Source organism: Lissotriton helveticus, chromosome 7 (assembly GCF_964261635.1).
Source record: "Lissotriton helveticus chromosome 7, aLisHel1.1, whole genome shotgun sequence".
Taxonomy (NCBI): Eukaryota; Metazoa; Chordata; class Amphibia; order Caudata; family Salamandridae; genus Lissotriton; species Lissotriton helveticus.
The window spans coordinates 1,960,639,871-1,960,655,650 of NC_136068.1; the positions used below are offsets into that span (position 1 = coordinate 1,960,639,871).

General features: G+C 42.9%; 1 protein-coding gene across 1 annotated transcript in view; it reads left to right on the forward strand.

Annotated features, from left to right (window-relative positions):
• LOC144770017 (5'-AMP-activated protein kinase catalytic subunit alpha-1-like) overlaps window positions 1-15,780 on the forward strand; it is a 69,947-nt gene that overhangs the window by 30,017 nt on the left and 24,150 nt on the right. The window contains exons 2-3 of the mRNA XM_078654209.1: window positions 11,267-11,393; window positions 13,638-13,745. Coding sequence (XP_078510335.1) covers window positions 11,267-11,393; window positions 13,638-13,745 — 235 coding nt within the window. The remainder of the gene's footprint in view (window positions 1-11,266; window positions 11,394-13,637; window positions 13,746-15,780) is intronic.

Genomic DNA, 15,780 nt, shown 5'->3' on the forward strand with positions numbered 1-15,780 from the left:
AATATTGTTACAAGGAGGAGATGACTTGTATGATTCCATTAGATTGATTGAAATGGACAGCACCAATAATGAAATATTGTCACAAGGAGGAGATGACTTGAATGATTCCACTACATTGATTGAAATTGAGAGCACCAATAATGAAATATTGTCACGAGGAGATGACTTGAATGATTCCACTACATTGATTGAAATTGACAGCACCAATAATGAAATATTGTCAGAAGGAGGAGATGACTTGAATGATTTTTTTGATCAATCTCTTGATGGCGAATTTATCGAGTGTTTGGAGACCATAGAGTTACAAGAATCATTATTGGAGACTTTTCATGAGGACATTGCTGATGAGGACATGTTACTAGTTCTTTCAAATTTAGAAAATTCTGAAGAATAAATTTATATTTAGAAATCAAAAATTGTTTGAGACATTATTCATTTTTATTTTTAATTTATGAGGTTGTAGCGAAGTGATTGTAGTATAAAATGAGACTTATAGTATAGAGTGCAACATTTTTATGTTACATGGTAAGTTTACTCATATTTACTTCCCTTCTGCCACTATATTATCTCCAATGTATATTTGACATCTCTTCTTCATCTCCGGCCTCCTTTCTCTCACTGTGTGTCTCCGATGCATCTTATCGCTGCTATTTTGTGTAATTACAGAAGAGAGTAAAATAAAATAGTTCGGAACGTGAAAAGGGGGCAAAGTAGAGTACTCCTCACCCCCTAGGCCTTTTTAGGCGGTCCCAAAAGGATCAGTTTCTGCTTTCCTGAGAGATTATGGTATGAGTTCCATATACCACAATAACTTGCATTACAACATGCAAGATATCTATCTCCTATTACCAACTTTTGGAGATATTCGCGCTAAGCGCGAATATCTCCAAAAAGTAACACCTGCCCTGAGCAGTTCTTAGCCATGTTATCCAATGGGAGGTGGATAACATGGCTAAGAGCATTAGCTCGGTAATGTATGAATATCGCTGAGTTTTTAGCGATATTCATGCATTGCGGCCGTTTATTATCGCATTTGTGATAAACCTTGATAATAGCAAGGTTTATCTTCGATAATTTCTGATGATGCTTAGCGGTAAAAAATTCGTTGGTAAGCATCGTTAGCGATAAATATTGCTTAACTTTGGTAATATGCCCCAACGTCTGTTAACGTTCGATTCGAAGGAAATGAGGAAGTGTTGAAAAACATTGTCTGCGCCATCTTGCCTTTTTTGAAATGCCACACTTTTGTCGTGCACGGCAGGCATTTTAGATGTCTTGACCAGACCCACTCTCTGCACGCTGTCGATTCGTAGCATGGCTCCTCACCCTCGCAAGCATCTTCCCCAGGCACTGGTCACCCCCGCTCTCTGTCTTATGCATGGGCAATAAACCTCCCCCCATCTGCGCTGCTCTTCCCTGAGAATCACACTGTGCCCGCCCGACACCTCCCTTTCGCCCTATTTACTACCGCACCCTCTGACACTCCTCTTCCTCTGTGTCCGATTGTCCAGGCTATCAGCTAGCCCTGCAGATGTAGTTTATGGCCCCAGCTGTAAAGAATCACCCCTCTTCAAAGGAGTTATAGTAGATCAAGGCCCACACCCGATGAGATCCGTCACACCACACGTGTTCCTACTATCTGAAAACTATCCTGTATTGTGATTGGGGAGGGGACCGAGCCTGAAGCGGAAGATTCCAGGAATCACTCTTTGTACATCAAAGTTTTTACAATTATGTGTCACATTAAAAATATATAGCACTCCAACAAAGTAGTAGGAATATAAAACTTTAATAACATATAAATATATACAACAAAACAAAAACAGTAAAAACATTTAAACAACGAAGAGACCGTGGCAATTTCTTTTGAATTATCCAATAGATTTATTGAAATTGACAGCACCAATAATGAAATATTCTTGTCAGTAGCGGTCTGTTGTGCGAATAGTTCCAAGGCAGCAGAACGCGCTGAAATCTAGATGGCACGAAAGTGATGTCTAGCAAGTTGCCGCCCAGCAAATAACGGCGTGGGGCGCCGCGGGGGTGAGTGAGTCCAGTAGGCACCACAGCTATTCTTACCGGCATTGCAGAATTACTGCTGGGGACAATGCCTGTGCTGTAGCAGGGTCACAGCAGAAACAAAAAGGATTCTGTTGAAGATGTTGTTGGTTTTCAATTTGAAAACAGTTCTGGTGTCAACTGCTATGTTATTGTAGTGTTTAATGTTTTGTTTTCTCTAGAAAATGTAAAAGAGGGGGAGGCAGTCCAAAGTTCCGTTAAAAGGGCAAAGGAAAGGATCGGTGGTTTGAACTATCAGTCAAAAAGGGGAGGGGGTGCAACAATTTTTCCTACCGGGTCACACTGTGCTTTCACCGGAAGTGAGGTCTGCAGGATTCTAGTAATTCAAAGTGAGGCTGGCGCCGACGTCCCGCGGATTTAGTTTCGTCACTCCACGGGTGATCATGGCAGTCATTCCCCATCGGGGGTCGGAGACTCCCGCGGCTCCTCTAGAATCTTCAAGGTCGTGGAGGACTACGGTGGTGGAGTCAACCAGTGACCGGGCCATTTCTTTATGCTGGGCCCGCTCTTGCCAGGTCGACCGCCATTTTGAGAGTTCGGTAGCTACTGGCGATTGCGGGGTCAAATGAGCGGACGGGCTCCACCCTGCCGGGCGAGACGTTGCAGCATGGCCACAGTGGAAGAACCCTTTTCCGGGCGCCTGGAGCGCTGAGGGTGCAGGTGGGAAGCCTCCACCTGGGGAGGCGGGAGAGGCCTGTTCGCACCGTCTCTCCCTCCCAGTGCACCCCACGGCGTCTCGCTTGAGATTTGTTATGGCCGGACCAGGCGATGAGGACGAGTGGGGGGGGGGGGTCGGAGGCATGTGCAAGACATCCCCCCCCAGGGTTGTTGCAGCAATTATACAAGAAAGAAGAAGTGTCCCGTCCGTCTTCGGGCCGGGCTTCCGGTAGATGTCGGCCGGACGCCCCTGGCTCTGGCCCCATGAACGGGTTTCTTGGTTTATTGGCTGCAGCCGGATCCCGTCGGCCTCGGCCCCCCGACCGTTGGTGGCCGGACCGGAAGAGCATGTGGCGGGACTACCTGCAACTCTCAAGGGCCACCGCGGCCGGACTGGGAGAGAGAGGGGAGGGTCGAGGAGACATTCCCCCCCCCCTGCAACTGTTCAGCGTTGTAAAGGCAATCCCCTGGCCGGGTCCCGCTGGTCTCGGCCTCTCCTCCGGCTACACCCTACGTTAGGATCTCCTGGCCGAGGCGTGGCAGCAGGACCTGCCTTATATGGGCTGCTCCCGGCTGGGCGTAGCCGGAACCCTGCCCCACCTTGGAAGTTTCCAGAGTGGGGGCGGATGTTCTACTGACTTGCATTTTCCCTCGTCTATCGATTTTTTTGGCGTGGCAGGCGGTGGGACAGCGAGGGGTGATTTGGTTTCTCTTACTGTTTTTCTGGTCTCTCACCACTGGCATATTTCTAACGTTTTCTTGTTTCTAGGACATTAATAGGTTTTAACATTAAGTTATGTTATCGTTTCTTTGTTCGTTGTTTAATAAAAGTTCATGTTCATCAGTGGCCTACTGATTTTCGATTTCCTATTCTTTTCTTTCCAGGTTGTTTCATGCTAAAGTTTCTGTTAACAGGATACAGTGATCACTTCGTTATTATTGCATATGTCCTTTTCACTAGGGGTGCTCTCTGGTTGGGCCAGATGACGTATGTCTAGTAAATGGTCCGGGTGAAACAGGTGCATCAATCAGTGGGGAGTAGATAGGCATGACAGATTACAACGGGGGAGAAAGGTCCGCATTACGTACCCTTTCACTACTTGCAAAGATTTTCCTACATTTATTTGCAAACAGGGAATACCTCCAAAAAGAACTAATTCCCAAACAGTCAATGTTCGGACAATCAATCAATCAATGAGGAATGAAATAGGTACGACGTGTTAAAGGCTTGCGTTACCTACCCTTCACTATCTGCAAAGGGAGAGAGAATATTCCTATTCTTCCTCGTTTGCAGGCAGAGAAGATCCTTAAGAGAACCAACTTCGAACAATTCAATGCTCGATTCAAACAATCAACAAGGGGTACTGTGAACACAAATGAACGCCGCTTATATACATACGCATTGCTATTTTCAACAGGTTGTTCCTAATGTTTCTATTTTAGCGAGGTCAAAAAGAGATCCCATTAGTGGCCTACTGATTTTGCTCGATTCCTTTTGTTTTTTTACACGGTTTTTCGCTATCTGCAAAGACTAAACAGAGTATTTTGACTCTGTGCTTGTTTGTAAATAGAGAATGAACCAAAGAGAACAATCAATCAAATGGAGAGAGAAGCAGGCACGACGGATTACAAATGGGGCAAAGGGCTGCGTTAACTACCCTTCACTATCTGCAAAGAGAGAGTACTCCTAATAGAAATGAGGGGTGGGGGGCAGCATTCAAAGCAGATCAGTGTGCATAAACACGAAAATGTTTTTACTTACCACGTACTTGACATTCGACAGCTTATGATATTTGCTATTAAAAAACCATTGAAATTCACTGAAAAAACCATAGGTTATAGACCATATATAGTTAGGAATTAGCATTTACAAAACCTTGAAAATTCACTGAAAAAACCATAGGTTATAGACCATATATAGTTAGGAATTAGCATTTAAAAAACCTTATTTTATTCACACAAAACCATTGAAATTCCATATATAGTTAGTTGCACTAACTATATATCGCGCACCCGCAATCCACTGCTGATGATGTCACATATTACATCATTCATGACATGGTCAGTGACATCAATACTGTATTGTAATGTCCCCCTATTTTTGTCCTATCTACATCTTATTTACCTCAATATTAGGGAATATATTTATTGGGATGTCACATATTTGTAAAATGTAGTCTATAGGGCCAATACAGCAAATACTTGAATTTATAAGTATATTATATTGCTAGATATTTACAGACCAACTCAGAGTTAATTCATTTGCATAGCTTAAAAAATTATAAAATATTCATACAATATAATAAAATATTATAAAAATATTATAAAAACACTATAAAAAGCTATGCATTTCCTCTGTATTATTCAATCCATTTGGCCATTTGCTGTCGAACTCTAAAATAATTTTGGTCTCAAGTTGTCTTAGTAAACGCTCACGGTTACCTCCTCTTTTGAGTTTAGAAATAGCACCTACCACATAGTATTTTAGACAAGTCATATCTTTGTTATGAAAATCTTTAAAGTGACGTGCCACCGGGTAATTAGGGTCACTATGGAGTATGGCTCTTAAATGTTGTAATATTCTCACATTCACCTGTAGCTTTGTACTTCCGACATAATTTAAGCCACAGGTGCATGTGAGAACATATACTGCAAATTCTGTTTTGCAGTTGAAGTTGCCTCTAATGGGTACCTCACATGAGCTGAATGGAGTGGAGTAGTGAGTCGCATTGAGACCAAATTTGCAAGCACGACAACTAGTACATTTTCTAAAACCATTAACAGATTGAAACCGGGATAATTTTTGTTTAGTTTCTGGTGCTGCCTTATCCAAGGCAGACCCCATGTTCCTGGCTCGTCTAAAGGTAATGGTCGGATTTTCCGGAAGTTTATCATTCAGTACTGTGTCAGATAAAACAATGGGCCAGTTTTTCTTAATGATATTTTTCAATTTTCTTTCCTCACTGCTCAAAGTTGTTATTAGTCGTGGACATTCTTTAGCAGTGTTGGATTTGGATGTTTATCAGAGGTATCTGTTGCAATCTGTGCCATATTCATCTTTTCAAATAAGCTGTCCCTAGGTCTAAGTTCAGCTTTTTTAATCACATTTTGTAAAATTATATCTGTGTAACCTCTTGCCTTGAATCGAGCAACCATGTCATGAAGACAGAGATCAAAATCATGGGATGAACTGCAGATCCTCTTTAATCTTAAAATCTCACCGTAAGGGATGCTAGAAATAAGGTGCTTAGGATGCATGCTGGTAGCATGCAGTGTAGCATTCCCGGCAGTGGATTTTCTGTGTAGAGTAGACTTGATAGTTTCCTTTTCCACATATATTTCTACATCCAGAAATTCTATTCTGTTTTTATTTACATGGGATGTGAAATGTAGATTAAGGGAGTTTTGATTAATATCTTTCACAAAGTCTAGAGCTTGCTGTTCTTCTCCCCTCCATAGGATAAAAATTTCATCTATATATCGGAGATAACAGCAGATATTATTATCCACCCAGCTTTTGTGTGTAACGGACAGGACCCGTTCATCCCACCAGGCTACGTTTAAACACGCATAGCTGGGGGAGAAACAGGATCCCATCGCAACTCCTCTGAGTTGTCTAAACAAGTCCTTCCCAAATGCAAAGAAATTGTGGTTTAGGCACCAATCAATTAAGTGGACAATCATTTTGTTATGTTCATAGTATTCAATGTCCCTACTTGATAGCAAATGTTTAACAGCCTCAAGCCCTTGGGAATGATTGATACTTGTGTAGAGTGATTCTACATCTAACGTAATTAAAAGCATGTTGGAATTCATTTTAGATTTTGAATTTTAATTAAAAAATCACTTGTATCACGTACATAGCTAGGTAAGGTCTTAACAAGATCCTGAAGGAATTAATCTATGTATTCTCCCACATGTTCTCCCATACTGTTGATGGCAGAAATAATGGGTCTGCTGGGAGTGGGATTTACCAACTTATGTACTTTTGGAATCAGGTACAAGGAAGGCAAAACAGGAAATTCTATATTCATGAATTGGTATTCTTCAAGAGAAATTAAGCCTTCCCTGCGCTATTGTCCCAACATCTTTTGTAAATTTTCTTTAGCTTTAACGTATTCTTTTTGATTAGTCTTTTCATAACAAGTGTTGTCGCTCAGTTGTCTCTCGGCCTCCTGTATATAATCTTTTTTGGGCCAAATGATCAAGTTACCACCTTTGTCAGAGTTGTTGACCACAATTTCAATATTTTCTGCACGTTTTTTCATCAATTTTCCATATTCTTTTGTCATATGAAGAGTTCTCTTTCTCTTTTTGTTATTTATTGATCGATAGAACTTCTTGATACCATTAGTCACGCACTCATGAAATACATCGATTGAATCTTTAGGCATCATAGGTATGAAATTTGATTTTGTTTTGAAGGGACTCAAGCCAGCTCCTTTCTGATATATATCGGTTTTATGTAATCTAGCTTGTGTAGCTAAGTCCATATCTGATTCAGATGGTTCTGTTGAATTTTTCAAATCATGCACTGTTAATATGATTTGAGCATCTGAAGATTGGAAAGTTGCTTTACTTGATTTTTCACTTTTGTCAATATCAGATTGTGTTGTTACCTTGGCATCTTTTAAGGCAAAATGTTTCTTTAATTTTAGTTTTCGGATAAAACAAAAGACGTCAACTCGAGTCATAGCATAGTTGAGGCTTTGAACAGGACAATAGTTGAGCCCAAGAGACAACAATTGGTCTTCTGCTTTATTAAGAGTTACTTACTGTAGATACATTTATTATAGTTTTATCCTCTATCGCCTGTTGCTCCAAGTGCTTTTTTTCTTCTTTTTTGGCTGATTTTTGTTTCTTCTTTTTTTGTTTGTTGCCTTGTCACCATCGGTCTTAACGTTGAGAGTCTCTCTTCTACTAAAAAATCTAGCTCCTCTGCTAAATTTAATCTGGATGTTATTTGTTGATTAGAAAGAACTGATTCACAACTGGACCCACTTGTGAGAGAAATAGAATCAATACTGGTCAAGTCTTCATTGTCTTCACTTTCCTCAATTCTGGTATCGATAAATCTACTAGTGGATGCATTTTCTAGTGGTGCGTTGCTTTTGCTTTTTTTACTACTATATTCTTGTCGTTTCGTCGCATTATATTTGCGGGCAAAAGTAAAAATTTGACCGGTGTTATAGTCAGCCTTCATCGCTCGCAAATTTGTGCGCCTTTCTTAGTTTTTTTTTTTCCTCATGTTTCTGTAATCTATCATTCATAGAGTCAGATAACTTTTTTATTTCATCATTTGCTCCTCTTTTATCAATTTCAGATGTTAAAGCTTCAATTTCGTCTAGGATTGTGTCCCGATCAATGGTCGCATACTTTATCAAGATGTGCACCAAGTTCATTGAGGCTGATAAGTTGCTTTCACCCCACTCTGTTAACATAGCGGGGTTTGGTCTATCAAAGCTTGGAGCCAAGAGGATACGTAACCCGCTGGGAATTCTGCCCACTTCGGCGTACTTGCTTAGAGATTTGTGCTGCCACCATTTGGTAATTTCTATTTTTTTTTTTTCCAGAGTTTTTAATAGAGTCTTAAGATTGATTTTGCCTTCTTCATTAGAGTTTTCATTTGGCGTTTTACTTTTTTTCGAAATATTAGATGTTCTACTAAACAGCTCCGCCGCTGCTTCTTCGCGCATTTTTACAGCTTCTGCTGACATTCTGCTGTGCCTTTATACTTGTAAAGCCGATGTTAATCGTGCCCGCTGTTGAATATATTCTGTCCCTTACCTCCCACCTGAGAAAATGCCTCTTTGTCACTCACCGGGTACCGGGAATAGTCCTACCGTAGGTCCTCCGACCCGAACAGTTTTAAAATTCCTTTCCTCTGCTTCAGTGATTGTTTTCGGCAACTCAGGGGGAAGCCGCTTTATTTTCTGCCACGGAAACGAAAGAGAGAAGGTTTGATGGTGGCTGCCGTCTTCTTGGCGAGGGGGTCCGTTTAGCGAAGCAAACCAACTTCCGCTGCAATATCGACGAGTACTCCACAACACCTCCAGCAAGCAAGCAAGCCTGCAACGCCAGCGAGAAAGGAGACGGACCACAGAATCAGTTGCAACGATGATTTTAATTACACAAGCAGAAACAGCTACGCGTTTCGGGCTAGACGAGCCCTTGTTCACACTGCAAGTTAGTAAAGTTTAGTTGCTTTTTTTATATGCATTGAAGTGCTCGCCCTCACCATTGACATCATATATCACATGATCATAGAAGTAGACAAAATACTATATTTTGTCGTCCCACATATTAAAAGACACATTTAGATAAATATGTCTTTTTTTTATAAAAACATATATCTTTTTCTTATATATATATAGAAAAAGAGAGAATAAAAAGAGATCTTTCTCTATATATGCAAAACAAACTCTCCCCGGTTCGAAGAGCACTGCCAGGCGCAGACTTAGTGAAGGCAGTCAGCATTTCTTTATTTCAGAAGGATTTAAAAGCCTTACGCGTTTCAGAGTAAAAACTCCTTGTTCACAGGCATCTCCATGGGCTGGGCAGTTTTAAGAAGACATTGTCCCAGCATTTCGTTTTCTCTGTCAGGGACACACCTTTATAAATTGTTCTGAAGAATTTTCTCACCACTGTAGTGGGCCGCCTTCTTCAGCAAGCGGGGTCCAGTTAGAACACCCTCCTGGCATTCTGCTTGCGGGTCCCAAAGTATCCAACACACAATCCAAGGTTCTGGAATCTCCAAGAGGGTCCTTGAAAGTGTGAAACTTCAATTCCGCAATCCACCTGAACCAAACCCTTACATATCCACTGGTACTCCAGGCTTGGAATTTTTTGGGGGGCTGTCCAGGTGAGCTCTGTTAACCTGTAGCTAGCTTGCAGAGAGTCCACTCTTGAGTCCTTTGGCAGCAAGGTAATCCACAGGGCTGCAGTTTCAGATGGCGCAGTCTTCATACGTCAGGTCTTAGAGTTCCTTGCACAGCAAAAAAAAATTCAACAGGGCACTTCTTGCTTCAGTAAGTTTCAAGCAGCAGATCTGGAGGGCTCTGCCCCTCTCAGATACTTATTCAAAATTCTCTGGGTCAAGCATCAGGTCACTGCTGACCAATGAGAGCAGGACAACTCCTCATAGTTATGACCACATCCTGTAGAGTGTGGCATTAGTTTGTCTCAGAGTGCATCATTCTTCCAAATCCATAATGGCTGATTTTCCAGCAAGGAGGTAAGAGCTGGCTAAACACCCCCCCTGGGATATCTCATTTCCATGGACCATCCCAGTAACATCTGCACATACCTTCCTTAAGCCTAGCCCTGACTCTGGGTCAAGACTGTCAGAGTGGACTGAAACCCAGGCCTCCCCTCTGCCTTTGAAGAGCATAGTTTACGACGCCACCTCCTGGCCTGGCATTCCTTTAGACCAGCACACTGCCCTCCCAGCAGCCTGGCTAATCCACTTAACTCTGACCAATCAGGGCAGACCACTGAAAGGCTGAATTTGGACTTACAAACAAGAAAGTCTCATAACTTATTGTATGTACACTTTAGGAGAAATTCAACAATATAATATCGTTGGATTTACTACGACCATTCTGGGAAGTCTTTGAATGGTCCGGCTAGTCCTCGCCTATCAATATTTATTAATCAATCACTTCCTACCATGTTAACCTATGGGCCATGTGGTTTGCAATGGGGAAAATGACTGGCGCCACTTTTGAAGCACCAGGGCTTATAAAACCATATTTTATAAGTATTTCCCAAATTTCTACCGGACCCCCACCCCTTGTGCAACTAGGGGAGACTCCAGGTGTTCTGAATCTGCAGAAATATTGCAGATCACCCTTACCCAATTCTTCCAGCATCAAAGTCGAATTTGAGCACCTCTTTAATACAATGTGGGGAGTGAAATGTAAAATTTCACTTTACCCAGGTTTCTAAAAACTCATTTTATAAGGATGTAACTTATAGATAACTGACCCCCCACCCCTGGGATACCTAGCGGTGACCCTGGGGGTCCCAAATATGACAACATATGGTAGATTTTTCATTTTTAAGGGCCCCTACCACCAAAGTCGAGTTTGGGCACAATTTAAGGTTTAAAAGCTGTCCTGGCCACAAGTTCTGCTTTTAGACGGACCTCAGGCTTCAGCACTGCACACATGCTGGTGCTGAGAATCTGCTGGCCTCTGAACTGCCAATTCCCAGCATACTGGAGACTTCTAGGTAGTTTCAATCCCCTGCTCTATTACATACTAGGGGCTTATGGGGTAGGTCATGCCAATTACAGGGGCACCCCACCATACCATAGTGTACCCTAGTGTATGTTGGGTGTCTTAACTGCATTCTAATGTGTTCCTTTTAGCTTGGCACTGGCCCTGGGCCTGGTTAAACAGAGCCCAGGTTCAGTCAGAGTCAGTTAACACCAGTTCCAGTCAGCAAACAGTTGGGGGTGCCCAGGGCACAGGATGACTTTGCAACAGACCTGAACCATAAATTTACTTGCACGTCTCGTTTTTTCCAGAGCCTTAAATCACAAAAACGTGGTGAAGCTGCTGGGCCCTCCAGAGCGAGGTTCGGATGGATGGCTGATTCCACTGGAATTCATTGATGGGTGCATTCTGGAAGACCTGATATTTCCTGCAGGAAAGGTGATGCATAATACAAGCATTGGTGTGGTTTAGGAGCAGAAACGCTTGAATATTTGATCTACCAACGTGAGTGCGATGGAAAAATATATATAACTTCTTTTTGGCAAAACAAATAAAATAAAATACATTTCAGATTTTTCCTGGTTGAAGGTGAGGCACCTGTTGTAAAGTTACTGAAAACACATTTCTAGCGCAGAAAAATGCTCACTTTTGAGCTTGAGATACCGTGTGGTAAAGCATTGTAATTTCTGGTGGCATTTGTGTCAACACAATAAGGGGCATATTACCAACAAGTAGCGACATTTATCGCTAAATATGCTTAGCGATGATTTTTTTATCGCTGAGCATCGCCGGAATTTATCGCAGAGATAGCGTGCTATTAACCACGTTTATCTCCAAAGCGATAAATTTTCCGGCGATAGCGGCGAAATGCATGAATATCGCTGAGAATACAGCGATATTCACGCATTAGCGACAAAATGCTCTTAGCTATGTTATCCACCTCCCATTGGATAACATGGCTAAGAACTGGTCTGAGCAGGCGTTAGTTTTTGGAGATATTCGCGCTTAGCGTGAATATTTCCAACGCAACGCCTGTGTTGGTAATAGGCGATAGCGATGTTAGCGACTGCTGTCAGTCGCTAACAGGTTGAGAATGCCCACTTTGCATGTCATTGGCGATAAATATCGCTGACATGCAAAGCGGGCCCCAAACCGCTCGCTATCGCCTACAAGCTGTCGCTAACTGCTGTTAGCGACAGCTTGCTAATAGGCCGATAGAATTATCGCCACTTAGCAGCCGAAAATGGCCGCTGAAGCGGCGATAATTCACTATCGCCACCCTTGATAATATGCCCCTTAGACGTTACTAGGTGAGAGTGAGGGGAAGCGCACATTATAGGCAAGTGGCAGCTACACAGAGTCCATCCTTCATTGCCAGTTAATGCAATGTTCTCCATGCTTGTTTGTCGCTGTCCTGTCATCTTAGTTTCTCAGCACAGGTAAAGTTCCCCTTTAGCTTAATTGGGGGTGTTGCTGCATCTAGTGAAGGAAGGGGGCGAGTGTGTCACGAGTGTGAGCTAAATATAAGCACATAGTCGTAATACGGGCAGCTTTTTTGTACATGGCATAACACGCATCTGCCATGGTAACTCACTTGGCGCTGCAATCATTTGGTGCCTTTGTAAAATCTCTTGAGGTGTGGGTTGTGACTCACGACCCTTGAGCATCATATTGAAATGCTACCAGTGTTACCCCATATAATAATAGGCGGGGATTTCAATACCACCTTCGAACCCATGGGCGAGGAGGATAGAATCCTGGCAGATGATGAGGATACCAAGTGGAGAATTCCTCAATTAGATATCCCAGCAATTAAAAAATGGAGCACAGTAGCAATCCAATTGAAAAGCTTTTGTCTTTCTAGAGGGCTTAGAGCAGTAAATGGGCGGGTTCCGTCAGACTCTATGGGGAAAAATACTTTTGATAATGGTCGATCGGCCAGTAGAATAGACTACATACTACTGGATGTAAGAGCATGGGATAAATTGGTAGATATGGAAGTGAAGGACAAAATAGAAAGTGATCACAATCCTTTGTGCCTGACACTCCATCCCTACCATGAATTACCCGACCACCCAAGAGGGGATCAGATGGTTACACAAGACCTCGTAAGCTCAAATAATCTCCGCCACTTGAAGTGGAGTATGCTCCTAGAGGACATTGCAAAAATAGAGACCTTAAAGGAAATAGTGGTGGATGAAGTCTCTAAGATTAAGTCCCATCACGGGATGACTGACTTCACAGATTACATGATGGCTGCTCATGAGAAATTGTTTTCCAAAATTCAAAGTTTTTTTGTTAAAACAGTAGCCTCAAGTAAAAAGAAAAAGGCCCAAGAGACTAGAGTTAGGATTTTTCTCAGTTTAGAAGTAGTAAAGTTCGGACTCCTAACTTTACTACTCCGAAACTGAGAAAAATCCTAACTTTAAGACTTTCGGTATTCACAGAAGGCATTTAGGAGTCCTAAAGTTAGGACTCCTAACTTCTGTGAATACCGAAATGGTAGTAAGTGCCTTAAGTGAATACCAAAATAGTAGTAAGTTTAAGATTTTGTCTTAAGTTAGTTCTGTAAATCGGGCCCAATATGCCCAAATGTTTTTATAATTGGATTTTATAATTAAGAATTACTGCATATATGTTGTAAGGTTTTAATTAATCATACAATAAACTATTCATTCAAAGCTGTCAACTGCAGAGAAGGACCGCATCATCTTTGGAATGTGCAACGGCCTGAGGTACCTTCATTCCCAATGTATTGTCCATCAGGATTTGAAGCCAAACAATATCATGGTAAGTAAACTAGTGAAGTTGAATGACTAGAGGCCGCCAAAGCAATGTATACCTTGACCTGATGTTTAACACAAAAGCAGCACAAACTTTTCAACTTCTTCCAACAGTGGACCCGAGCCTAGTGTTTCTGAATTGCATTTTCCCAATTCATTAGTTTTTAGTAATAGTGTAAATTCGCTAAACCATTTTTATTATTTTCTGCATTGCTATAATGTTATATTGTAGTAAATCTTTCATACTGGTAAAGGTAAGTCTTTATGGGCTCAGTCAGGTGAATTTGCCTGTATTTAGAGGTTAAAATCTAGCAGAGTGTTGGAGGCAGGCTTTAGCCTTCTTGTCTGGAAGTCATGTTATGCCAGTGCTGGACATCTTGACCTGCAAAGCTCCGTTGCGGGGTGTCTGGATGGATGGATGAAGTTACAACGCACACTTTTACAACGCATACCTTTACAACGCATTTTTTACAAAGCAACATCCATTACAACGCATTCCATTACAATGCATTCCATTACAACAACATTTTTAAAACTACATTTACAACACATTCCATTACAACGCAAAATACCTTTACAACCAATAACATTACATTGCATGTTTGGTAAGTGTTGGATAGTGTAGGGGTTAAAATTACTATTCTAACTCCAGGGGGTGCAACAGTAGGGTAAGTGTTGGATGGTAATGTTATGCGTTGTAATGGTATGCGTTGTAATGACTGCGTTGTAGAGACACGCGTTGTAGTGGTGTGCGTTGTAGTGTCATGCGGTGTAATGGTTGTGTTGTAATGGCATGCGTTGTAATGGATGTTTCTATTTCTATTTTGGGCATTTGTAAAGCGCCTGGTGACGCCACTGGCGTGTCCCCGCGCTGTAGTAAGTGAGAAATGACCGCCCTCCCTCCCATTAAAGGTTACCTGCTGAAAAGGGGAGTTTTGAGCTTTTTCCTGAACAGGGTTTCAGATGGTTCAAGACGTAGTTCTGGAGGCAAAATATTCCAGCATCTGGGAGCGAGAAATCTAAAAGATCTCCCTCCCATACGAGCCTTCCTTACCCTGGGAACCGTCAACAGTCCGGTCTGAGAAGACCGTAACTTACGGGTGGGCTCGTAATGGGTCACCAGATTCTGAAGCGGTACAGGGGCTTTACCATTCAAGATCCGATGACATGTGGAGAGGGCTTTAAACTCAACCCTCTTCTCCATAGGAAGCCAGTGGAGGGCTTGAAGGGCAGGAATTGATGGTGATCTCCTGGGGAGCCTGAGTACAAGCCGTGCCGCAGCGTTTTGAAGGACTTGAAGGCGGCCCATGACCTTTTTCGTGGCCCCCAGATAGAGCAGATTCCCATAGTCAAGGCGCGAGGTGACCAGGGCGTGCACCAGCGTCCTTCGAGCAGAAATGGGAAGCAGATCTAAGACTTTCCTTAAAGCTCTTAGGACCCCGAAGCACATCCCCGTCACCCGGCTGACCTGGGGACCAAAAGCCAGGTCTCTGTCCAGCCACACGCCGAGGTTCTTGGCCTCCTGACAAGGAGCAGGGACCTCACCCAGGCATGGCGGCCACCATGCCGACGACCAGGCAGAGGGCCCTCCCCCCACCACGAGCACCTCGGTCTTGCTACCGTTCAGTTTTAAACAGTTAGCGGACATCCACGTTGCAAGATCTTGCATGCAATTCCTGAAGATGTCCGCTGCAAGACCGGGTGCACGCGATAGGGAGACGACCAGCTGCGTGTCGTCGGCATACGACACCAGGCGGAGGCCGTGACCCTCCACGATGGCCGCTAGGGGGGAGACATAGATATTAAATAGGGTTGGGCTCAGGGACGAACCCTGAGGCACGCCCTGGCCCAACTTGATCTCCCTCGAATAGCACTCGCCCAGCCTGACCTGGAAACACCTGTCAGACAGGAAGGACCCGATCCAGCCCAGCGCAGCGCCTGCAACCCCTCCTCCACTCAGACACTGTAGCAAGGTGGAATGTGCTACAGTGTCGAATGCTGCGCTTAAGTCAAGCAAGATCAGAGCCATAGTGTGGCCCTCA